The sequence below is a fragment of the Panthera pardus genome, unplaced genomic scaffold (genome assembly GCF_024362965.1).
Source record: "Panthera pardus isolate Hobbes unplaced genomic scaffold, ASM2436296v1 HiC_scaffold_22, whole genome shotgun sequence".
NCBI lineage: Eukaryota > Metazoa > Chordata > Mammalia > Carnivora > Felidae > Panthera > Panthera pardus.
In genome coordinates, this window is record NW_026526788.1 from 32,524,133 (window position 1) to 32,550,278 (window position 26,146).

General features: G+C 42.6%; 1 protein-coding gene and 1 non-coding gene across 5 annotated transcripts in view; both read right to left on the reverse strand.

The window, feature by feature from the left end:
• Positions 1 to 1,144: 1,144 nt before the first annotated feature.
• MICU1 (mitochondrial calcium uptake 1) overlaps positions 1,145 to 26,146 on the reverse strand; it is a 247,095-nt gene continuing 222,093 nt past the window's right edge. For all 4 annotated transcript variants that reach the window (XM_019444492.2, XM_019444491.2, XM_053888569.1 and 1 more), the window contains 3 exons: positions 25,562 to 25,670; positions 6,787 to 6,876; positions 1,145 to 2,157 (listed from right to left, as the gene is read on the reverse strand). In XM_019444492.2, coding sequence (XP_019300037.1) covers positions 1,997 to 2,157; positions 6,787 to 6,876; positions 25,562 to 25,670 — 360 coding nt within the window. In that variant the 3' untranslated portion in view covers positions 1,145 to 1,996. The remainder of the gene's footprint in view (positions 2,158 to 6,786; positions 6,877 to 25,561; positions 25,671 to 26,146) is intronic.
• Positions 24,527 to 24,632, reverse strand: LOC128772582 (U6 spliceosomal RNA). Its single transcript, XR_008416759.1, has one exon. It is a non-coding gene; the product is annotated as a U6 spliceosomal RNA (small nuclear RNA).

The window sequence follows — 26,146 nt, forward strand, 5'->3', positions numbered from 1 at the left end:
TCCTGTCTTCTTGAGCACCTGGACCTCCTGTGCTTCCTCAGGCACTTCCAGGAGCTAAAGTTGGAGTTCCATGTACCTGTGATAAGTGGCTGCTCTTGACCTTGGGTTTCAAGATGTAGGTAAGATCTTTACCCTCTCCTGCTGTGCTCTGGCTCTCCCGCTTCAGTGAACCCAGGCCAAGCAGCAGATCTCTTCTTGGAGGGGAATGAATGCCCCATAAAGGCTCTGAATAGGACTCCTCTTCCAGGCTGGAGAAACGAGGGTTGCAGAAAAGGTGATTTGGGGGTTCCGGGACAAATTTAAGAAAAGCTTACATTTTGCTGATGCCTCCACCTGGGTACCAGGTATACATATCCCAAGAAAGGAAAGAGTGGAAGGTAGATGAGGTGGGTGAGTGGCAAGCTCCTTTGAGAGAGAATCTAACCTGCTCCCAGAAAGGATGTTGGAAATGAACTTGTTACATTGCTCGAGAGGAAACACTGGGGTTGGTACTGCCCTTGTGGAGCCACAGGTGCAGACCCAGGCCTCTGCTCTTATTTGGCCGATAAACACTCCCTAGCAGCTTCCAGGCCTCACAGGAAGCACTGGGTTTTTGGTGTGGTTGTTTTATTGCATTAGACTCGAGACACTCTGATGCCAGGGAGCATTACCTGAAGGTTCTGGAGGAGAACTGAAGGAGAGGCTTTTGGGACCTGGAAGAAAACTTAGAGCCCATTACGCTCAACCTGGTCATTTTACAGTTGAGGAACCCGATGGAAAATTACTTGCTTGTTCAAGGCCACACCGAGTTAGTGAGAGCTGAGTCCATACAAAACACTGGTTGCTGTGGCTCTTAAATTTAGATCCACCACACCGGATGATTTCTCATATACTCCTCCACCCATCTTAGTTCCTAATCGTGGGGTAGGAGAGATCAAGGACTATGTACCTGGCCCAAGATGAAATGACATCCAAACTGTGCAGGCACAATGCCATCATTAACCTCCAAATGCCCTCACTTTTTGTTTGTGCCTAAAGTTGCCTTTCAACAGGAAGAACCAGACTGTGGTAGAAAGAAAACAGGTCCGCTGCTAGCAGGGTCTAAACCCAGTGGAGAAATGAAATGAAAAGCACCCCAGAGGATCCTAAAATAAAAGAGACAAGAGCCTTTGCGGGGGGAGTTTATTGCAAACTGTTATAATTAAAGTGATATTTTACAAGTGTTTAAGACAGAGGGCAGACAGGCTCTGAGCCAGGCCTCGGCTTTAGAGGCACATTCCTGGAGGGGAAATGGCACTTGCAGGGAACATGAACTCAATCACTACTGCTCATTAGGCACGGAGTCATGGTGGAGTCCTCTTAGGAAGCCTGGGAGGAAAAGACAGGAGTGGAGAGCCATGAAGCAGCTACTTTAAATTCCAAATCTTGCTGCATTCCCACCGTGCACATCACCTTCTCGGAGCAGGCCTCAGAGCCACCCTGGGGACCGACATGGATCCTTCCTCTGGCTCAGGCTTCCCACCAGCTCAGGATGCCCGGCTCTTCCTCCTGACCATTCATCTCAGACTTCCTTTTGCCTTTCAGAGGTCTTCCCAACTTGTGGCTTAAGAATACCAGCAGGAGGAAAAGCCGGAATGTTCTTAATGTGAATCCACAGCAAGAATGACTCGAGAACTGGGTGTTTCCCAGGGTTGGCAGGTACATGGATGGTTCCCTGCATTCTCTATCCGTAGGGTGGCCTGAATGCATGGTGCTGATGAAGGTGCCAAAAGTCTGAACTTTGAGGACTTGTTCAGGTTTTTGAGAACCTAGGTGGATAATCACTGGGCAGAATCAGAGCCGAGCAGAGATGCTGGGACGGGAAGGGTGGAGAGGGAAGACTGGTTGAATCCCGAGATCATTCCCAGGAGGAAGGGAGCACTACTTCCAGAAGCAGTAGCAGGAAGGATTGTGCCAAGGCTCTGCTCAAGGGGCCAGGGTGACTTGGGTGGAGGAGGAGGCCCCCTTGCAGTTTTGGTTACTGTTTTGGCAAAGCAAAGTCCCAGGCAGTTTCTTGTGCACATTTCCACATGGCCTGCATGAGGCGGGTGAAGCCCATGTCTTTGGGCTTCTCTAGTCCTCTCATCAGCCGCTGCTTCATGATGGAAACAAATTCCTTATTGCTCAGCTCCCCATTGCCTAGAGGAAGAGGCAAACACAACAGAGATAAGTGGAGGCCTTGGAACAAAGACACTGAGAAAATTCCATTGTTCACACCATGTGCAATCTCACAGCTAAATTCAATTCTTTTGGCTTAAGATGAACGGTTTGCTCCTTCCTTGATGTTTCTGGTTACAACTCAGTGACAGTTTAGTGTAGTGTGACAAAAGTTGAGTGAGAATATATTATAGGTCAGGTTCTATGCTAGGAGTTGAGAATAAAGACATAAGTAAGACTTTGTTCCTTGAAATACTCCCAGGTTGTGGGAGAGACCAATACATTATTTCAACACTATGGTAAGTGCCATAACAGGGTAGACAGAAGATGCTATGGGGGCACAGAGGAAGACATGGAACCCAGGCTGGAGGTGGTGCAAGAACAGAGCACAAAAGACCTTCTGGAGGTGACTCCTATCCTTTGAATCCCAAAGGACGAGCAGGAATTGGCCAAGTAAAGGGGAGTGCGGTGGGGGAGGCACTCTAGGTAGTGGTATTCACATAAGCAAAGGCTCAGGCAGGGAGCAACATGGCTGCTGAACTACAAGTAGTTAGGAATTGTTGGACACGGGGGTGGGGACGAGTAAGCAGAAGAGGCAGGCAGGACAGAGGTCCCCAAAGGTCTTGTATTTTCATGAAAGGGTTTGTGCTTCATCTTCTAGGTGGTGGAGACCCAGGAAAGGACTGGAAGTAGGTAAGTGAGATGGAGTTAGATTTCCACTGTGGCTAGATCTCCCTGGCTGGCTATGTGGGGATGGGACTGGAGAGAGGCACAATTGGAGTACAGGAGTCAGTCAGGAAGACTGTTGTCTAGGTGAGAGATGATGATGGAGGGTTTTCATGGCAAAAACCAAAGTCAAAATCTGGCTTTGGGGTCAGCCCATTTTCTCATGGCCTCCCATTCTACCTTCTTCAGTGGCAGACTCTCGGTTCTGGAAAGGAACTTGGAGAACATCTGGTTTAACCAAAGGTCAATCTCTTCAGCCACACAGAACAGTAACCACTTCAGTAGTGGAGGACAGTTACCCTTTGGCTACATGCCCAGGGGTAAATGTCTCCTGATGAAAAGAATGGCCCATTACTGGCAGTGGTAAGACAACAGGAAACCAGCAAATGGACTTTTACTAATGATCAGTCTGGGAAGAGAGTGGAAAGTAAGAATACATGGTTTACTTCTATAGAGAGAACCTGAAAACCTAAACTGGCTCATGTTTTCTGGCTGAAGAGAGTATGGACAGCCTCAGTGATACCTCACAGCAGGATCAAACAAATAAGCAAACCCAGGGAGACGTAATCTATGGTATTCCAAGTCAGGAAAGTGATTGCCCTTGGGAGAGGAAGTGACTGGAAGGCAGCACCAGGGGGCCCTGTGGTCCCGCTAATGTGCTGTTTCTGGGTAATACTGGTTACACAAGTGTGTTCAGTTTTTTTTTAATTTAGCAAGTTGTATACTTATGATATTTGTACTTTTCAGTATGTATTTTATACTTCAATATAAAGAGTTAAAAAGTAGCCTGGCTGGCTGAAAAGTAATCAATAATATGGTTTATTAAGAATGTAATTTAAAAAATTATTGAAAAAAAAAGAATGTAATTAAGGGGCACCTGGGTGGCTCAGTCAGTTAAGTATTTGACTCTTGGTTTCATCTCAGGCCATGATCTCGCAGTTTGTGAGTTCAAGCCCTGAGTCGGGCTCTGTGCTGACAGATCGGAACCTGCTTGGGATTCTCTCTCTGCCCCTTCCCTGCTTGTTGTGTTCTCTCTTCTCTCTCTCTCTCTCTCTCTCTCTCTCATTCATAAATAAATAAACAAACAAACAAACAAATAAACTTAAAATAAAATAAAGAATGTAATTAAAAGAACAAAAAGGTCTAAATAAGATTATTAATATTTTTATAATAAAAAGCTTACGACAAAAAAAAAAATGTGACGCCATTTAGACTACTGTGGGATTTGCTTCCTGCTTCGCCTAAGGCCACAGCTGATCAACTTGAATGGCTCCTGTTACTTTGGAAGCAGGTATATGACTGAATGTCATCTGTGCACATGTGTGATCTGTGAGTGCAACTCTGAATTCTGTGGTGAACAAATCTGAGAATTCAATGTCCTTTAGCATTTTGACCTAAGCTCTAGCACTGAGAGAGAACAGTGCCTTTTAAATTTAATAGATACTTCCTTTTTCTGCAGATTAATAAGCCCCAGAGATGTAAATGATTTTCTAAGGGTGATTCAAGTAGATACTGACAGTAGATTAAGAAAATAAGCCCCAGAGATGTTAAACGATTTTCTAAAGGTGATGCAAGTAGACATCGACAGAACCTCCTTCTGAAAGGCTGGAAAATAAAATTTCATTTCCCAGGCCTTCCTAGGAGAACAGGGAAACTGTGAGGCTGGTTGCCTTTTTCCCATATTTACTTCACAGATCAGCTCTCTGGCTTCAAAAATTATAAAATGACATGTTTTTGGGAAAAAATTCAAACCACCTAAAAGTGATGAGGAAAAACAAAATCTGAGGAAAGTTAACCTCTTTAGAGCAGTGCTATCCATTAGAACAGTCCTTGATGAGAAACGTTTAAATAGTCACACTTAACTAGTGGTATCATATTGGACATGGCAGCACTAGAGGATAACCCACGCCTACCTGAAGGTGAGGCCATCTTCTTGTCCTAACCCTGGAGTTTTCTTTGACTCAGACCTAGGTTGTGGGTGCAGATGGGAGGTTTAAATAACTCAAGTTCAGCTTAATAACTTCAGTAACTTAAGTTAATGAACACCTGTTATGTGCAAAGTACTTACTTGAGGTCCTAGGGAGGGGTTCAAAGGTGAACAGGGGACTTGTAACTACCCTTAAAAAGTTCACAGTTTATAGCAGCATTATCTACAATAGCCAAATATGGAAGCAGCCCGAGTGTCCATCGCCTGATGAATGGATAAAGAAGATGTAGTGTGTGTGTGTGTACACACACACACACACACACACACTGGAATATTATTCAGCCTTAAAAAAAGAATGGAATCTTGCCATTTGCAACAACATGGATGGAGCTAGTGAGTATGATGCTAAATGAAATTAGTTAGTCAGAGAAAGACAAATGCCATATGATTTTACTCATATGTAGAACTTAAGAAACAAAACAAACAAGCAAAGGGAAAAAAATATACATATACAGAGAGAGACAAGCAAGAAACAGACTCTTAATTATAGAGAACAAACTTGTGGTTACCAGAGAGGAGGGGGTGGAGGGACGGGTGGAATAGGTGATGGGGATTAAGGAGGGCACTTGTGATGAGCACTGGGCGGTGTACGGAGGTGTTGAATCACTACATTGTACACCTGGAACTCATAATGCACTGTATGTTAACTCACTGGAATTAAGATAAAAACTTTTAAAAAAGCTCACAATTTAATAGGGAAGTTAGGTCACATATGCAGAAATAGAGTGTAACATGCAGTAATGACAACAAATTGAAACAAGGAACGAAAACGCCGGAGTGATTCATTATGCTGGGACCAGAACAAAGGTTCACAGAGGCGGGGACTTCTGACCTGGTTCCTGGATTCCATTAGCCTCGCTTCCTAGAGGGAGATGAATAATGAACCCTGGCTGTGAAACAAACAGTGGACGTCCTATAGGACAGAGGGAGGCAGCACCGGTTTGATTCAAATCCTGGTTATGCTATCTACTACCACCTATGTGATCCTGGGAAAATTACCTCACCTCTCGAGTCTCAGCTTCCTTATCTGGAAAATGTGGTGAATAAGTCTTCCTATGTCAGAGGATTGCACGAGCAGCTTAGCACAATGCCTGGCTCTCAGTAAGCACTGAAAGAAAGTGTAAGCCTCTATTGTGAATATTAGTAGTAGTATTGTGTCAGGCGCAACAGCTGAGAAATGATTCTAGAGCAGAACCAGGATCTTTGAACCGGGCTAAACTACGGAGTGGTCACAGACACAGCAGACCGCTGCGAGCTGGATGGCCAGCATGGAATGTGAGTGACTGAAATGTGCCTTGGAGAGATCAATACCACCTTCTTTTCTTTCTTTTCTTTTTTTAATATTTATTTATTGAGAGACAGAGTGTGTGCACAAGTGTGCACGTGAGTTGGGGAGGGGCACAGAGAAGGGGAGAGAGGATCTGAAGCGGACTCCACGCTGACAGTAGACAGCCCAATGCGGGGCTCCAACCAACCACGAGATCATGACCTGAGCCAAAGTTGGATGCTCAACTGACTGAGCCACCCAGACACCTGGCACCACCTTCTTTCTAGACACATTCAGATAACTGCGAATCGTGTGCTCCTAATCTACTAAGCAGCAAAGTTGGGTCTAATATTTTTGTTTCCATTTTTAAGATCTTTGTGGTCATAAATTAACTTCAGCCCACAGGCAAACTGGAATTATAAGAAGAAATGGAAAACACAAACCAGGACCTGGGGTTACGTTTCTCAATGTCATGAGGCTGAGGGCCGAGCTGTTGCTGTGAGAAAGGGGTAAGTTGAAGAGGTAGGTATTAGTACCCTGGGGCTGTCTGCTAGGCTCCGTTATAAACAGGGTCTACAGCAAGGGCAGGCAGGCTCAGTTTTCCTGCCTGGCTTCAGAGGGCGCCACTCACCATCGCAGTCAAAGAGTGCAAACACCACATCACACACGTGGTCTGAGAGTTCCACTTTAGCCACTGTCCTGGCCACCTGCTGCATGGTCACTGAAAGAAGAAAGAAAGGTGCTGAATTAGCACAACAGAAGGACTTTTGTTTTGCTTTCTCTGGGGAGACAGAAGTACTCAGTCTGGGAGGATAGAAGTACTCGGTCATAATAAAAAGTTCTCAACTATATTTAAGTCATATTTAAGAAAATGATAATTCGGTTTTTAGCCCCAAACCCCCTTTCCTTTTCAGCTCAGGGTCCTTTCTTTTCTACTGCTGCTACATTTTAGGAGGTATATATAGTTAAGTAAGAATGCCTGATATTAAGTTCATAGAGACAGAAAGTGGATTAGGGGTTACCAGGGCTGGGGGCAGGGGGAGCAGGAAGTTAGTGGTCAGCGGGTACAGGTTTTCTGTTTGGGGTGATGGAAAAGTTTTGGAAATAGTGGTGATGATTGTACAACAGTATGAATGTAATTAATGCCAGTGACTTGTACACTTAAAAATGGCTTACTTGGCATCTTTTATGTTAATATATATTTTGCCACAGTGAAAATTTATTTTTTAATTTTTCTAAATGTTTACTTATTTTTCAGACAGAGAAACAGAGTGTGAGCCTGGGAGGGGCAGAGAGAGAGAGAGAGAAACACAGAATCAGAAGAAGACTCCAGGCTCTGAGCTGTCAGCATGGAGCCCGACACGGGACTTGAACCCATGAACTGCGAGATCATGACCTGAGCAAAGTTGGATGCTTCACCGACTGAGCCACTCAGGTGCCCCCACCACAGTAAAAATTTAAAAGGTGAAAATCTACATGATATTTAAGGATGGGATTCTAATGGTCTAGAACATGCACTGGTGGCTTTCCTAATAAATTATTACCGTAAGAGTGCCTTGAAAAAAACCAAAGAATGCCTGAAATTACAATAGTCTCCTTCTTGGCATTTCCTGCTGGCAGGAAAGAATCTGATGATAAAAAGTCAGGGGAATAAGCAGGCAGCAAAACAATGGGAGGTGGGGAATAAGGAGGCTTGTGTCCGTACACTAAGGCTTCATCCTTTGGTTACTGATTGACAGCTAAGTACCTGCACGGATGAGCTCCTGGCCCTTCCTCCCTCCAGGCTTTCCACTGGCCACTTTGCCTTTGCCAACTGTGCCCTCAGGATAACAGTGGCCCCTATCTCCCTAGTTCAGCCTTTTTTGTTTTTCTTCTTCCAGACCTCAGCAGAAAATCTCTTCTCTCTTGCCCTTTTCTCTTTTTCTGACACATTTACTGTTAAACACTGGCTATCGTGTGGGGTTCTCATGAAAAACAAGCCAGGAAGGGCTAGGCCATTTCCACTGCCTTTTTCTCCCATCTGTCCTCAAACCTGATCGAGTGGCATGGATATACACTGCTATTGCTTATAGACATACCCTTTTTTCCCTTTTTTCAGACACACTCTTAAGTGAGGTAAACCCTGGAGGAAAGAAAAGGATTTTTACTTATCAATCACTTAGCAATGAAGTGTTCCCTCTAAACGTCAGATTAGATTGATCCAGAAGCAGTGTGAACTTGAACTAGAGTCAGTGTGCCTTCTCTGCGGATTTCATTCCTGTAACTTCAGTTCTTTCCTGTAATTTTCTTCTGCATCTGACCTTTCACTTCTCCCCTGTCACCTCCATGTCAGGAGGTATATGCCAAGGTCAGCAGACACAAATACCAGAGCAATGCGGAGGTGCAAGGGGATGTGGTAGGAAAACTGTGCTTCGAGTCACAAGACCTGAGCTCTGGTCCCGGCTCTTCCTCCACCACCTTGCTGTGTGACCCTGACGAAGTCACCTGATCTCTTTATTTTGTTTTTTAAGTTTATTTATTTTGAGAGCGAGTGTGGGGGAGGGACAGAGAGGGAGGGTCAGAGACAGAGGGAGGGAGAGAGAATCCCAAGCAGGCTCCACACTGTCAGCACAGAGCCCGATGCGGGGCTTGAACTCACAAACCGTGAGATCATGACCTGAGCCAAAATCTAGAGTTGGATGCTTAACCTACTGAGCCACCCAGGCACCCCTGCCTGATCTCTTTAGATTGAATTTTTTTATATTCTTATGAAGGGATGCCACAAGATAACGGCTGAGGTGAGTTAGTAGCGCAAAGAACAGTTTATTGGTGTTTTCTAGAATCTGAGGGTGAGGATGGGGGTGGAGGGATACAGATAGCTGAGGATCTGTGTGACGGAGGCTAGAACAAAGCTGTAGGCGACGCCTTGGTGTTCAAAGCCTCTGGCTTGAGGGGGACGGCTGCCCAGGAGGGCGGGAAGAGCCAGCTTTCTCATCTTGCACCGGGATGTGAGTTAGGGTGAAGGAGGAACAAATGTCCCTTGGAACTGAAAGACTGAAGCAGAAGCTATTTCAGTGGAGGTTCGTGAGATGTGGTTTAACTGCTCAAGGAGGAGGTGGAAACTCTGCACGACTGAAGAACTTCTAGGCTTTAAAAAAAACTCCGCCTTGTGGGTCTAGACACTTGATTTTCCCTGCTGACCCAGGAAGAATCGATTCCCGCTAACTAAACTGCCCAGGGAAGGAACAGAAATCAGCAGGCCAATTTACCACGAGAATAGTAACTGTTAAGAGAACTAAAATGATAACAGCTGGTTATTATGCTTGTCAGTTGGAAAATCTATGAAGGAAACTCAATTCGCCTCAGAAGATTGCCCAGTGGAAACAGAATCAGATCAGAAGAAACTGGATGCTCTCAAATTGTGCCTGAGAATTACCTTTTGCAGTATGTTCTGAGAAATGTATTCTAAGAAATGGATCAAAACCTGTTTAGTATTAGATAAACAGGAGCACTTGCTTATTAACCCATTCCTTTTCCTGCATTTCACATCAATCCCACACTTCCATCATCACTGATGACTAGCCTCTTTTTCTCTTTCCCAGTTCCTTCCATTCTCTCAGGGCAGAGTGCCTAATGTTGAGTCCTCTTGATATTCACGTGCCCATCCTTCTCCCCATGAAGACAGGCCTTTTCCTCTAAATAAGCCATTAACTAAAATAATAATATCCAAGGATGTCAGTGAGAACTCTTGACAATTTTTAGTGAAAAACTCATTAAAGAGGTACTAAGTGGTTGTAGAATAGGGGCATTGGGAGGCCATCAGCAGGAATGCCTCATTCCAAATGCCATCTCTTGACAGAACAGTTAGAGATTACATTCCATCTCACTTGGAGAGGGCTCTGACACCATTTGTCCTATAGGGGGGAAAAACCAGGGCTGCTGAGTCATTGTAACTCAAACCACTGGGATGCTAGCAGCCAGCAAACCACCTAGCTGGGGTGCCCTTTCCCCATCCAAGACCCTCAGGTCCCAGGGGTGTGAATCAGAGCAGTGGAGGAAACAAATATTTGACTAGCTGGTGAACAGTCAAACTGAGAGCTCTTGGGACAAGCAGGGTGACAGCAGATTACAAGCCATGTGCTTGACAGCTGGTCCTGAGAGTTGGCTTATTCATATTTGCTTCCACATCCCCGAACCAGGAAGTCATAATTAAATCACAGCAAGCAGAACATCTCCCCACCCCCAGCGCCCCGCCAGGTCTGACCACCCCATGTAGACCAGGTATTGGTATTGGAATCTGGGTCTCTCTCGTGTGATGATGCTAATTGATTGATGGCTGGGATTCTAGTTTCTAATCTGAAAGATGTCTACATGGAACATGAACTCACCCTGGAGAAGGTCTATGTTTCCAAATGTGGAACAAGTGTGGCCCGGCTGCCTGAACAGCAGATGGACTTGAGATTGGGTGATTTCTACTAGGTTGGGATAGGGCAGAAGTGGGCTCGACTGGCTCTCAAAAACGGGGTATCCTTCAGCCTTTTGGAAAGTCCAGGCAGAATCCGAGTTGTGCCAGGTCCCCAGTTTACTCTCTGGTATGGTCCATAACTGGACAATTCAACAGTAGAAAGAACATATGCTGAGTCTGTGTGACTATAACGTCAGAAGCTACATTACATAAAATTATTTACCACAACAGTCAAACAGAAGAAGGGAGAGTTCTGGAGGGATAAGGGCCCAGATACCCACTTGGAATCAGATAATCGTAGAACTGGAGGAAGCCTCAGAGAAAAGTGTGAAATCTAGAGAAGTTAAAAACCCGCCCAGGGTCACACAGCTGGCTGGCAGCAGAACTAGGTCTAGAATCTAGGTCTCTTACAGCCCGATGATATTTTCCCTATACACACTGGGTCTACTTGAACCCTTATGTGGACAATACTAGTTCCCCCATGAACGTGTCACCCTAACGAACAGAGACAACTCAGATGAAAGAAATGCTGAACTGGAGAGTGCTCAGTCCTAGCGGGTGGGGATGAATAACTGAATAGCTGGGGGGTGTGAGGAGTCAGCATTATAGTTTGATCACGGCTCTGATTGCCCTACATGTTGGAAGACATGAGCATTCCCTTGGAACTTACACTGACGATTTCAGGGACAACTTAAAAGGTTTATTAAACTGCAACCCAACGAAAAACATGTACAACAGAGGCGGCCCTGGGAGTTCTTCCCCACGGTCGCCTCTAATGCACAGATACAGCTATGAAGCGCGTGACCCAGTTAGGAGCTGCCTGTCTCTTCCTAATTGCAAAGGTGTTTGGAAAGGTGATACGCCAAGTTGGGCTGACAGTCTCTAGCTGTGTGGCCATGTGATTATTCCTGCCTTCCTGGACTGCAGCAGAGAAAATGAAACGCTGGCTTGCGACTGCCAAGGTTAAGTGAGGGGAGGAGACATTTCTGCTTCAGCCCTGGAAAGGATGATGATACAGATGCCTTAGTTTCTTAAGTCAGTCCCTAGATGGCTTTGGGGTTGGGGGTGGCGATAGGGGGAAGGGTTTTCCCTTAAAGACACTTGTCCTTTATTTTGTATCTTCTTCCAAGATAACTTTGGCTAATACAACATACACATTTCAACCTGATTCTGGAGGGCAGGGGAGGCGGGAAGGACAGCATTCAAGGGAACTAGCAATTTAAGGAGCCAAGAGCAATGCGGCACACTAATAATGACCATGGTAACAGTTCCCTGTCCTGCATGGTGCTCTGAAGCTGCAGGCAGGCTGACCCCCTCTGCGTGCTCAGGTCGCCCAGTCGCCAGAGGTGCTGCTGGTGGTCTTGGCTCCTGAATACGAGCACATAACACAGAGAAAGCCCACAGTCAGGTTTTCTGAACCTCAGAGCATCAGCCCAGACGACTGCTTCAATGGGCTTACATGCTTAACCTAGTACCACCTGCTTTACAGTAAGGTTTATTGCCATTACCCATTATTGTATCTGGCTTCGTCAAAAATCCTCATCATATTTTGTCCACAAAAGGCAAGCATTTCTACCAGCACCGTTAGGTAGGGATTTCAGCTGACACACCCAGTTTAGTAGTGGAGACCGTATATATCATTAAGATTGAGAAGTGAATAGGAAAAATATCAGACATATTGATAGACACATGGATTACAGTCGAATAGTGTATATTTGGGAGGAGGTACATTTTTAATTCTAAAGGATTAAAGAGACGACTCTCCAGACTTGTGCACGTGTGGCAGGGGGTGATGTAGGGTGGGAGGTGGGGAAGTCAGTCTGAATAAAGTACTGAAAGCATGAAGGGATGCTAACACCTGACTAGGGAGCTAGAACAGAAAGCATAGAGGGTGGTGAGAACATCACGACAGATTTTACAGAGGGCGAGTCAAGGCTGTTTGCAAGGAAACCTGTATAACCAAAGCCAGTTCTTATTTGGAGACCAATTTCCCATATTCACTTGCTTTTGCCTCTTTGACTCTTTAAAGTTTCATTCTTTCTATTTGAAAAAGTCACTTTTCATTAGGTAATACATTTACCTAGCTGTCCAGAGGCAACCAATATCTTTAGTTTTCCCAGAAATATGGATATAAAATCAAATATTCATTTTTAATTTCTTCCTCCCAAAACGGTAGTATACTAAATATATGGTTTTGCTTTTCTCGTTTAACAACGTATCTTAGAAAGAATTCCATACCAGTACAGACACAGTTTCTTTTTTAACAGCTGCACAGTACTCTACCGAGGGGATACATCGTTCATTTAACCAGTGCCTAATTTATCCTAACCTCCATCTTGAGGTGGAGGCACCTTTTATTCCCCTTCCGCTTACAAAGTTACTTCCTTGGTGGACCATAGTCATCAGCTTCAACAGAGTCTGGATCTCTGATAGCTAAAGACAGAGCAACTGATATATTTAAAATTCGGCTTGCTGAGGGGCGCGTGAGTGGCTAAGTCGGGTAAGCGTTCAACTGCGGCTCAGGTCATGATCTCACGGTTCGTGAGTTCGAGCCCCGTGTTGGGCTCTGTGCTGACAGCTCGGAGCCTGGAGCCTGCTTCGGATTCGGTGTCTCCCTCTTTCTCTGCCCCTCCCCCACTCACCCTCTGTCTCTCTCTGTCTCTCTCTCTCTCTCTCTCTCAAAGATGAATAAACATTAAAAAATATTTTTTTTTTAAATTTGGCTTGCTGAAATTATATAAAAGGCGAAATACTGTCCACCTTTACAAGTGCTTTATGAAAGCTTCAGAGGCTTCTAAGGGCAGCAACCCTTGAAGTCCCCCCAAAAGCAGGGCTTGCAATAATACTAGTCTCTATACTTCCTTAGTTGGTGGAATTTCTTTCTGATTCTTTTCCCAGTGGGATGGAATGTTGGCCCATTTTGTCCTTACTCATCTATTTATGTGGATTTGGGGCAGTTTATCCTATCCCCACACTCCTCTTTCTCCCACTGGTAATCATGAATCCCCAGAGCAGTGCTCTTCCTCCTTGGGGCACTTATATAATTTTACTAAATCACAATATATTCAAAGTAATGTAGTTAAGTCAGAATCAATCTTTAGAATTGCTAAGTGACTTTAAATTTGGGAAGATAAATGAGGTCTCTGCAGAGAAACTGCCTCATAAAGCAAATATTTCTTTCAGAACTTGAGCTTCCTTGCCTTCATCATGAATAATTTTAAACACTGATGACTTTGTCTTAAATGAATGGAATCCTGGCCAACATTCCTCTTCACATATAAATGTTTTTCACAAAATGCAATGATGAGCTGAAGCGCAGGGCTTGCCTCCCACAAACTTTAAGAGAATTTATAAAATAGGAGCTTTTTTCCACATAACCTGTTCCCCACACATCTTTGTGACATTCCTACTCCCGCTTTTATGCTACGCCTGTCTGGGGGATGTTCTCTCATATGGTTTGCTGTGAGCTTTTCCCTATTTCCAGTTTCACATATAAGCACCGAGTCTCCTCCAAAATTCTCTAGGTTTCTCCAGCAGTGGGTGCCATGTACCAAAGAGAACAACGGTATGAAAGTCAGTGAACCTGAATCTCTGCTCTGTTTTGTGTCACACTAGCTGTGATCTGAGCAAGCCATTTCCTTCATGTGTAAATGAAGAGATAACAATAAAGGAAGGATTTATTTATATACTTTTTAAAAGTTTATTTATTTATTTTGAGAGAGAGCATGTGCATGGGGGGGGGGGGTGGAGAGAGACAGAGAGAGAGAGTGGGAGAGAATTCCAGGCAGGCTCTGCACGAGGGTCTTGAACTCATGAACTGAACCATGAGATTGTAACCTGGACTGAAACCAAAAGCCAGACACTTAACCGACTGGGCCACCCAGGTGCCCCCAAAGGAAGGGTTTAAATGATTTCCAAGCTCCCTTCTCACACTAAAATTTTATGGCTGCCATGTTATTTTTTAGATAACATGGCTTAAATCAGTTAAAATGTCCAGATCTTCAGAAGTCTTCAAAGAATGAACGTAAAGGTGTGAATTTCTGGAATTACGGCTGGTGTGGTGGGCAGAATTCTGAGACGGTCCTCAACATGCCCACCGTCTGGTATATATATATCCTCTCTAATCTCCTCTCCTTGAATGAGAGCAGGATCTATAAATATAATGGGATACCACTTGTGGGACTAACTTACTTTATATGGAACAGGTAATGGGATGGTCACTCCCAAGATTACAATTATATAATAAAAGAATGCAATTCAGCACACTGGGGAAAGAGAGTCTCTTGCTGGCTGTGCAGAAGTGAGCTGCCATGTTGTGAGGGGAGGGGGTCACAGGGCAAGGAACTGCAGCGGCCCCCTGAGAGTGATCCCCAGCTGGCAGCCAGCAAGGAAAAGTCCTACAACCGAAAGAAACTGAATTCTGCCAAGAACCTAAAAAAGTGTAGAAGAGGGCCCTGACCGGCAGATGAGAACACAGCCCTTCTGACACCTGTTACACTTGAAACCTTGTTAGGACCCGAGCGGGGAAGCCAGCTGTGCTGTGCCCAGACTCTGACTCATAGAAACTGAGGTAATGAATAGGTGTTGTTTTAAGCTGCTAAATTTGTATTATTGTGTTATGCAGCACGAAAGCGAAGTGGAGAAGGTATTTATGGTTGGGAATGTCCTTCTGAGGTTCCTGGAATCATACTTCATATCCAGCTGTGCTCATTTTAGGGACCTTTTACAGAACTATCACTCTTCCGCAACTACTATACCAAGTTCCACAAATTAGATCTTTAGATACACTGGCCAAAGTCTAATTAAGTTTTAAATTTCTTAACAAGAAAATAAATTAAAACTGCCACCCTGCTTTTGGGAATTGAACAGCACTGCTCTGATTTCCAATGTGACTGATAATTATGTTAGTTCATTTTCACACAAATTTGGATATAACTTTAGGCTATATAACATGTCCATTAAAACATTACTACATTCAGTAAAAAACTGATTTAATTAGAGTGCAAGAATTTCAAATCTGGAAGAACTTTTGGAGATACTTAGTATCACTCTAACCTGAGGGTCAGAGAAGTGACTTGACCGTGGGATCAAGAAAATGAATGACATGGAAGGGTGATACAGTTCTCTATCACTCTCCCCATCACACTAGGCTTTTAACAGAGCATTTCCGCATCCTGTCCAGGATATGACCATTAGAATTAATTCATCTGTTTATTCAACATTAAATGAACATCTACTATATATAAAGAATTGTTCTAGGATCAGAGTAGGACACAAAGATGTGGAAAACAAGGTTCATTGTCCTCAAAATTTTATGGTCTAGCGAAAACTCCCCCTTGAATGCTGAGGACAGTAGAGATGTTAACAGGGGTTAGATATTCCTAGGAAGAGAGAATTTAAGTAAGATTAATGCCTGCTGAAAGCAATGGTCTCAAGAATTTTGGGATGAATGATGAATCTTAGGAGAAGCTAATGACTTATAACTTCTAAACTGATATGAATCTCAAAAGTGACTGAAAAAAGCAGTAGATACTACTTCCTAAGAGAACAAAAGTTAAGCCCCATGAGTTCCTAGGGTAATCTTTTTATTTTTTATTTTTTTAAAGTAGATTTATTTTTTAATTTTTAAAAGTTTATTTATTTATTTTGAGAGAGAGAGAGGGAGAGAGAGCATGTGCATGTACACGCAAGGGAAGGGCAGAGAGAGAGAGAATCCCAAGCAGGCTCTGTGCTGTCAGTGCAGAGCCCAACGCGGGGCTCCAACTCATGAACTGTGAGACCATTACCCGAGCCAAAATCAAGAGTCGGTCGCTTAACCGACTGAGACACCCAGGTGCCCCCTTTTTCTTTTTTGTTTAATAACTTTTTGCTCAGTTCCGATATTGGGATAGATTGTTTCCAGTCTATAAGCTCCTTAATAAGATAAACAGGCAGAAGAAAGACAATATCGAGGGGTTGAAAACCAGAACAGGCATCCAGGTACAGTTGTACTTTCAATCTGGTATACTAATACAGTATTGTCTCATTAATTGTCACAATAGCCCCAAAGTGATATTCTATTATCACCATTCTACAGATGAGGAAACTGAGGCTTTGAGAACTTAAGTTCAAGGCCATGAAGCTAATGAGTAGCAGGGACTCAAACTGGAGTTCGAGTTTAAAACCAAAATTCATACTTCCAAATTTCATGCATATGCTTAACTGCCGATAAATGCTAGATGTTAGGACAGTGTCTAAAGTGTAACAAAGCATTGCCACACCAATGAGTAGAGGTGGTTATTAGAATCTGAGAGGTCCACATCTGTATATCCTATGTTTCAATGTGGAGAACCAGCCAGTGTAGTATACACACACGTGTCTTCCTCTTCTGTTTTCTTGTTACATGACCTTATTTAAGTGACTTTAGGCTTCTGTGTGTTGGTTTCTTCATGAAGAGTAGTATGGTTAGAAAGGTGAAGAACACCTGTGTCTAGAAGACGTTCCTATGTGGGGTAAGAAGCTAGATTAGACAACGACTCTAAGAGTCTATGTCACTATGAGGGATGCACTACAGATGTCAGAGGATGTCTGCAGAGCCTGGTCCTGAACAGACAGGACAACTGCAGGGGGAAAATGTCATGTCACATTTCATATTCAAGAGAAGGGCACTGACTCCAAAATGCCATAGTTTACCAAAAGGACTGTGTTCTACTCTTAGTCAAAGGGAACTGGAAATAAATAGTCTAGACCCTGTCTTTCCTAAGCTACTTAAAAGGATGGTTCAAAATGGTGAAACTTCACTGCCTTCAGGGTTGTGTTTCAGCGCAGAGTTTCAAATTCCAGCAGCATTTTGGGAAATACTGAGAGACACCATGATGGTGTGGAAGGGATATACAGACTTTGGGATTAGAGAGGCCTGAGCTTGAATCCTGGCTCTATGTCCTTAGCTGGGTAACAATGAGCAAGCCACTTTATTTTATATTTCCTTATCCACAAAATGGGGGATAATACCAACTACCTTTCAGGTCTTAAGGATTAAGAGAGATAATGTCCAAAAAGCACTTAGAGTTATGACTGGCAGACAGAAGTTGCAATGAAATGATAGTTGCTGTTAGTGTTCCAGATGTGTGATGGCCTTGTAGTCCTCAAAATGACAATGCTATAGGATTCTTAGGGCTCAGGAGAGAGTGGCAGCTTATCTGTTAAAGATAGTTGTTCAGAATACAGGAGTTTGTTGTGTGTTAGAATTTACTCCATTACTAATTTCTAACTTCCCCAACAACCCAGTAGGGACCTAAACACCAAAAGACTAAGATTCCTTTACTCATTCAAAATAATAGGCTCAAAGAATATCAAAGCCACAAAGATTCTTAAAGGTCATCTATGCCATCCAGGTCACTTTGGAGATAAAGGTAACTGAGATCATTTGATATGACTGATACTTCAAAAAAATACCTGGGGATGCAAAGAGCATCCTGTAGGAATTATGCTACAGGCTTTATTAGTTATTCTCTTGGCTGTCAGACAATAAGGTAAAATGTATGTATAGAATGACTATAAAAAATTAAGGACCGGACACCTGGGTGGTTCAGTTGGTTGAGTGTCTGACTGTGGCTCAGGTCATGATCTCATGGTTTGTGGGTTCGAGACCTGGGCTCGCTCCTCTCAGCGAAAGCTCACTTGGGATCCTCTGTCTCCCTCTCTCTCTGCCCCTCCGTCACTCACACTCTCTCTCTCAAAAAAGAAAAATTAAAAGAAATTAAGGGGGTGCCTAGGTGGCTCAATCGGTTAAGTGTCTGATCTTGACTTTGGCTCAGGTCATGATCTCATGGTTTGTGAGTCCAAGCCCTGCCTCAGGCTCTGTGCTGACAGTGTGGAGCCTACTTGGGATTCTATCTCCCTCCTTTTGCCCCTCCCCAGCTTGCTCTCTATCTCTCTCTCAAAATAAATAAAAATAAACTTAAAAAATTAAAAAAAAAAATAAGGACAACCGTGTCATAAATTATGATTTTCAATCCAAGTAGGGCATGAGTAGTAAAGCCCATGGACTATATTTGTGCGATTACTTTCCTGTGTTATAGTTCAAAGTACACAGGGGACACAACTGTACCTACAGGTTTACCTGTAATGCTCTATAATGGGGTTTCGCCATACCTGGAAACCTTTTATTCTCCTGGCAAGAGTTAGAATATTCTCTCTCTCTCTTTTTTTTTATTAAGTAGGCTTCACACCCAACACGGGGTTTGAACTCATGACCCTGAGGTCAAGAGTCACGCGCTCCACCCACTGAGCCAGCCAGGCACACCAAAAGTAAGAATATTTGACGTTATACAAACCATAGCTCATTCTAGAGCTCCAATTCAATTTCTAACTTTTCCATCAGAGGATGTCATCAGGAAAGAAGTCGTGTTCAGTTTTTCATTACCTTCTTCAGCAGAGTAGGTAAATCATTCAGACAGCACTCTGAGAGGTTATATATCTAATTTTACGCCCAGTATGTGCACGAATAAGCAACAGAACCACTTCCTCTTAAGTGCTAAACAAGAGATGACCTATTGTGGAGACACACACTATTTCATGGAAAAAGGTTCTTTCTTCAAATGGTCAGAATTCACCAAGGACATTTCACACTTGCCTGGGAGGTGTTATTCCCACATGGGCCACGCAGAACTAAAGAAAGAGCCTCAATGAAATTACTTATTTTTACTCTGGAGGGATCGGATCATGCCGTCATGTTGTGAATCTGTAGCTGCCACCCGCCTGGGTTCTCAAACTGTTCTGAAGCCCATTAGCTCTGCAAGTTGTTAAAAGACATTTTGGAGCAAATCAAGTTTGGGAACTATGTGGCTCTCTTGGAGATTAATAATGCACATTAGCATATTAAAGAGTTGGCAGGAGTAGTGCTGCAGGAAGAAATTCTGCATTCTCCCAAACTTACTTGAACCATGGAACTTTTTTTTTTTTTTTAAACCCACAGAACCATTAACATATTGCAGTAAATAGTGTTCTTCACAATGCTGTTTGGGAAATTCTGTGCTAAATTATGTCTAAAGACAGGGTTGCAAGCTCTAAAATAGCCAAGGAAGAGACAGTGCCAGGGCCTCTAAAAGGTGCCAATTTCTGAAGGTCCTAACCTTTTGGGAAAAAATGAAGGCAGCTGAGACTATGAGCCGCAGGCAGACCAAAGTATCCTGTCTCTACCCCTGACCCACTCTTTCCCCACTCCTGGTATGGTGGGGAAAGTATTGAAAGTATCCACGTTCAATCTTATGGCTAATCATGACTTATCACACCAAACTGGCAAAGCTTGTATACTTATCGTTCTCCTCTACAAAACTGCGAGCTTCTCGAGGGTAGAACCCAGCACAGTATCTGTGCTGCTAGTTGAACAAGTGGACGAACCACACCTAACTGGTTTACATCAACTTCATAATGAAAGCAGCTGACATTTATTAAACAGACACTGCACGATAGGTACAAGTTTAATAACCTATGAGGTAGGTGTCATTATCCTGATTTTAAAAACATAGAGACTGAATTTAGAAAATGCCCAGAGCAACTCAGCTAGCTTAATGATGGAGCTGAGCTTAAAACCCAGACAATATGACTTCAGAACCTGTGTTCTTAACCATGACACTTTTCCACCCTTCTTCCAAGTTTCGTCTTAGCAGTAAAATCACATGATTCTGCAGAGGGAGAATTCGGGTAGAGCTCAAACCAGTGGAAACATCACTAGTAGGACTGCCAGGATTAGGAAGGTTTGAAAGCAAAGGGGAAAGTACAAGGAAAGGCTACTGAGGACAGGCACATCTGGCAGGGTGAGGGCACTTGGCAAGGATGGCTGAACACACACTGGTCTTTCCATGCACGTGCTGGTACATAAACAGTTAACATGACTGATATCACCCCTTTAGGTGTCCAAGAAGGTGAAATATATACCAAATCTAAAAGACAGGGATTACAGAAGAACAAAATGAATTCATAGCATGAGTCTGCTCTCTGGGTCTATTGTGAAAGTTGAGGGTTTATTGGCTCAAGATCCAATGTCTTATTTATATCCATCAATATGTTTATTAACTTATTCACTTATTGGTCAAATATGTGTAAAATGTATACTGTAATCCCAGGTATTGTCCTAGGCATAGGGAATATATCCATGAACAAGACAGATAAGCATGCTAATAAGCAGAGTCAGATAATAAAACACATAAACACATGAGAAAATATCAAGTAGTGACAATTACTATGACACAGCCTGATGGAGTTACTTTAGAATGGGAAGGAAGTGAGTTATATGAAAACTGAATCACAGGGGCCCAAAGACACAGAGATCATGGGAAAGAGCACTTGAGGTGAAGGAACAGCTATAACAAAGGCCTTCGGGTGGGAATGAACTTGGTATATTTAGAAAATAAACAAAGAACAATGTGGAGGGGAGTGAACTGAGAAGAAAGTGATATTTGATGGACTCAGAGAGTATACAAGGGCCATGACATATGGAACCCTGTCAGCCTGGATAGACAGACTAGGGCTTTAGCAGGGGAGATGGAGAAATGGAGTCAGAGGCAGGATATGCTTTGGAAGTAGAGAGACAAAGATTTAGTGAAAAAATGAATGCGGGGGAGAGAGAGCAAGAAACCAAGAATAATGCAGATTTTTTTTTTTAGCTTCTGGATAGGTGGTGAATAACTCAGTAAGTATTTATTGAGCACCTATCATATAAAATGTCGTTAGTGGTCTCTGCTCTGTCTGATTAGCCATATTTGTGGAAATTAAAGCCTTTGTCCATAATTTATGGATAGGAATTGATGATAATAGTAAAGGCAGAAGATTTTAGGCTAATGCCTCTTTTTTTTTTTTAAATTATAAGAACAACAGACAATATAGTTAGTGTTTATAATTTATGTGGAGTAGTTAGGGAAGGCCTCTCTGAGGAAGTGACATTTGAATTGAGACTTGAAAGCTAAATAGAAGTTACCCAGGTAAACAGCATAATTAGGTTTCTAAAAGAATTTAAGCTTTCAAACAGACAATACAAATATTCTCAAAGTAATTTAAATTCACTGCCCCCCCCCCCCCCCACCCACCCCAACCATTTTGTTTTTACTTTGTGGACTACATATGGGTGATATTTAGTTCTTGGTAGTTACAGTGGGTTGAATGGTGACCCCCTAAAAGATATGTCCACATCTTAACCCCTAGAATCTGTGAATGTGACTCTGTTTGGAAGGAGGGTCTTTGTAGATGTAATTAAATTAAAGATCTTGAGATGAGATCTGGGCTAAGAATTACCCAAGTGGGCCCTAAATCCAATGACAAGTGCCCTTTCAAGAGATATACAGAAGAAAGATATGGAAGGAGAAGGAGGGGAAGGCTATGTGAAGACAAGCCAAGGAGTGACCAGAACCACAATGAACCAGAAAAGGCAAGGAAGGACTCTCCCCTAGAGCCTTCAGAGGGAGCATGGCTCTGCTAACATCTTGACTTTGGATTTGTGGCCTTCAGAACTGTGGGAGAGTAAATTTCTGTTTTTAAAATCCCCATGTTTGTGGTAATTTGTTATGGCAGCCCTAGGAAATGAATTCACTTGGCTTCTCCCTGCTACTTAGTATGAATCTAGGCCAGTTTCTCCTAGATAGCTATCGTTTTGCACTCAGGGATCCAAAGTTACATAGATAAAACAAACCAAGAAGTCAAAACAAATGCTAAATATCATACATCTCAAAGCCAAACATATATCTGGATGTTAGATGTGACTGTATAATTTGTAATACTGCCTCTATTAAATAGCAAGGATAATGAGGCATGGATTATATGGAGACTAAACATCCCAGGAAATGGCCTGAAGTCATTTGAAAGAAACACTATTTTTTTTTTTAACCACTAGGTTGAACTTTCCTTTGCCACCACTACTCTGAATCATTCTATTTTATATACCATATAATTTTAACACAGACAGTGATTCATCCTAGATAACTGTTCTTTAAAGCAATTCTACTGTCTTTAGTTGAGCTCTTCAAAAAAGGCATTTTTATATTTGCAAATATAAAGAGGAACTTATTAATTTTTATTTTACAGTAAGTGATCACTTTAAGTCTTATATCTTTGGATAGTCAGATGCTGTCCAATCTGTTTTGTGAAACAGAGCAATAGAACCAAAGCTATTCTAGAGAAGTAACCCTGTGATATTACACATACATACATACCCTCCGTGATATCATTAATTTTTTTCAAGGGATTCTACAAAAGTCAGAAGAGGTATTATTTTAAATAAACAAAAAAGCAAATAAGTAACTGTTTTGCAAAAAAGCTGTGGTTTATGGGGAGCCTGGGTGGCTCAGTCGGTTAAGCATCCAACTTTGCCTCAGGTCATGATCTCGGGGTTCGTGAATTCAAGTCCTGCATCGGGTTCTGTGCTTACAGTTCACAGCCTGGAGCTTGTCTCGGATTTGTGTCTCCCTCTCTCTCTCTGCTCCTCCCCCACCTTGTGCCTGGTCTCTCTCTCAAAAAATAAAATAAACAAACAAAAAAGCTGTGGATTAAGAAAATGAAGTAGAAGGATTCAGTTTGGAAAGGAAGAAGTAAAATAATCTCCATTTGCAGATGGCATCATCTTATATTAGAAAATCTTAAGGAATCCACCAAAAAGTGCCGAATAAGCAAGACTGTGTTTATAAAACCTCAGTCAGTGTTTTGGAGAGGTTTAAAACTTACACATTGTAGTACCCAACAGTGAAATAAAGACATTGTCAGATCAACCAAATCTAAGAGAATTCATTGCTAGTAGATCTGTACCACAAGGAATGACTAAATAAGTTCTTCATACTGATAAGAAGTGGTATCAGATAAACATTTAGATACTCAGGAATAAATGAAAAGTACTCACAGTGGTAAATATGAGTAAATGGTAAAAGTGGATAAGTATAAAAGATTATTTTTCTCCTAATTTCTTAAAAGAAAACTGTTCAAAGCAAAAATCCTCATGTTGTATTGTAGGGATTATGACATACACAGATGAAATACAAATGACAACTAAAGCATGAAACATAGGGCCATGGTAAATGGAACAGTATTATTGCAAGTTCCTTTTTTTTTTTTTTTTTTTGAGAGAGAGAAAGTGCATGCACAAACGCATGGTGCAAGCATGAACGGAGGAGGGGCAGAGGGAGAGAAAGAATCTCACACAGTCTCCATGCCCAGCACGGAGCCTGATGCGGGGCTCAATCTCCCGACCACCTCACGACCCTGAGATCACAACATGAGCTGAAATCAAGAATTGGGACACTTAACCAACTGAGCCACCCAGGCGCCCCTAACGTTTCACTTGAAGTGGCACAATATTAACTTTAAGTGAACCGTGAAATGTTATAATTTCTAGGGAAACCATTAAGATAAAAAACGCAAAGAGATATATACACCTAAAAGGCCAGGAGGTCCAACAATATGTCTAGAAGTGGTGCACTCTAAAGAAACAGATTAAGTGCAACGTAAAGGAAGACATATCATGCAAATAATAACCATAAAAAAAGCTGGAGCAATCATACCAATATCAGAAAAAGCAAATTTCAAGAAAAGGAGTCTTACTAAAGATAAAGGGGGAACATTTCTAATGATAATAGGATCGATTCATCAGGAAAGCATAATAATCCTAATCAATGTATGTACACTTAATGCCAGAGCTCAAAATTCATGATGCGAAGACTGACATCACTTAAAGGAAAAATGGACAAATCCACACATTATCAGTGGAGATTTTTTTTTTCTTTCCTTCCTTCCTTCCTTCCTTCCTTCCTTCCTTCCTTCCTTCCTTCCTTCCTTCCTTTCCTTCCTTCCTCCCTCCCTCCCTTCCTTCCTCCCTTCCTTCCTTTCTCCCTCCCTCCCTCCCTTCCTTCCTTTCTCCCTTCCTTCCTTCCTTCCTTCCTTCCTTCCTTCCTTCCTTCCTTCCTTCCTTCCTTCCTTCTGCTTCATGAATTTACATGTCATCTTGCACAGGGGCCACGCTAATCTTCTCTGTATTGGTCTAATTTTAGTGTATGTGCTGAGGAAGCAAGCACGATATGTGGAGATTTTAATGTCCTTCTCTCACTGACTGAAAGAGCAACTAGACAAAGAAGTCAGTTAGAAGATCTGAATACTATCAACCACCTTGACCTGACATTTTTACAACACTATACTCAAAAGTGCAGAATATACTTTTTCCAAATGTATTGAAACGTTCTTCAAAAAACTGACTATATCTGGGGCCCATAAAACAAGCTTCAATCAATTTTAATATTTATTTTTGAGAGAGAGACAGTGTGAGGGGGAGAGGGGCACAGAGAGAGGGAGACACAGAATCTGAACCAGGCTCCAGGCTCTGAGCTGTCAGCACACAGCCCAATGTGGGGCTTGAACTCAAATTGTGAGATCATGACCTGAACCCAAGTCGGATGTTTAACCGACTGAGCCACCCAGGAGCCCCAGTGTTTGAAATTTTTCATAATAAAATGTTGGGGGAAAAGTAGTGTTTTCACTTCCCCTGCTCTCTCACATTGCCTGTACTAACTGGAACTGACTGTGTAGGAGGTAAGCCAACAGGGGGTGCTATTCTGAGCCACAATTTTATCTTAAAAACAAAGCCAAAAAACCCAAGTTAACACAAGAAATAAACCAAACCATTGCTTCCCACCAAAGAATGAGTTGAAACGCATGCTGACTTTAGTTTCACAATATGTATATCATGACTCTGGTTCCAGTGAGAGAAGTTCCAAAGTCTCTAAAGATGGGCATCTGCCTTGACTGTGGCCTTTAGCACAAGAAAATACATTTGCTGAGCTTGGTCGCTCAGGGTGAAATGCAAGGCTCATCCAATGGCAACAAAACAAAACAAATCAAAAACAATGTCAAGAAAAACTCACACGTCACAGTTAAGGAGGGGTAGTCACCTAACAGATTACAGATTCAATATTTATACCTTCAAGAAAAAACTTCTGGGTTTCATTACCTTTATCAAGAGATGCCCCGGCCATATGGTAAAAGCTTAATGCAGTGTCCACATCATTGATATTCTTTAGGAAGGTAAAGAAGTTTTCCACTTCCTGAAATGTCAGACCCTGAAAGAAGAGAGAGAGCAAGATAAGGCAGGAACCTGTAACAAAAAGCAGCACAAAATGCAGAGCACTAGGTGGTTATTCATGTCTATAAATCAGAAGTTTATGCTATGTTTCAGGTGCCTGGGTGGCTCAGTCGGTTAAGCGTCTGACTCTTGATTTTGACTCAGGTCATGATCCCACAGTTGTGAGATCAAGCCCCGTGTCAGGCTCCGTGCTGAGCATGGAGTCTGGTTAAGATTCTCTCTCTCCCTCTTGCCTTTGCCCCTCTCCCTCACTTGTGTGCATATGCTCTCTCTCTCTTAATACATGGATTAAAAAAACAAAACAAAACAAAACTATGCTATGTCTAGAACAGAAACTGAATAAATTAGTCAAAGAATGCCAAATTTGTATAGGGAACACAACTCTAGAATTCTACCCTGAAAAAGGCAAGCTGGCTAATTGCTTTCCCCTCCCATGTAAAATCCAACGTGAAG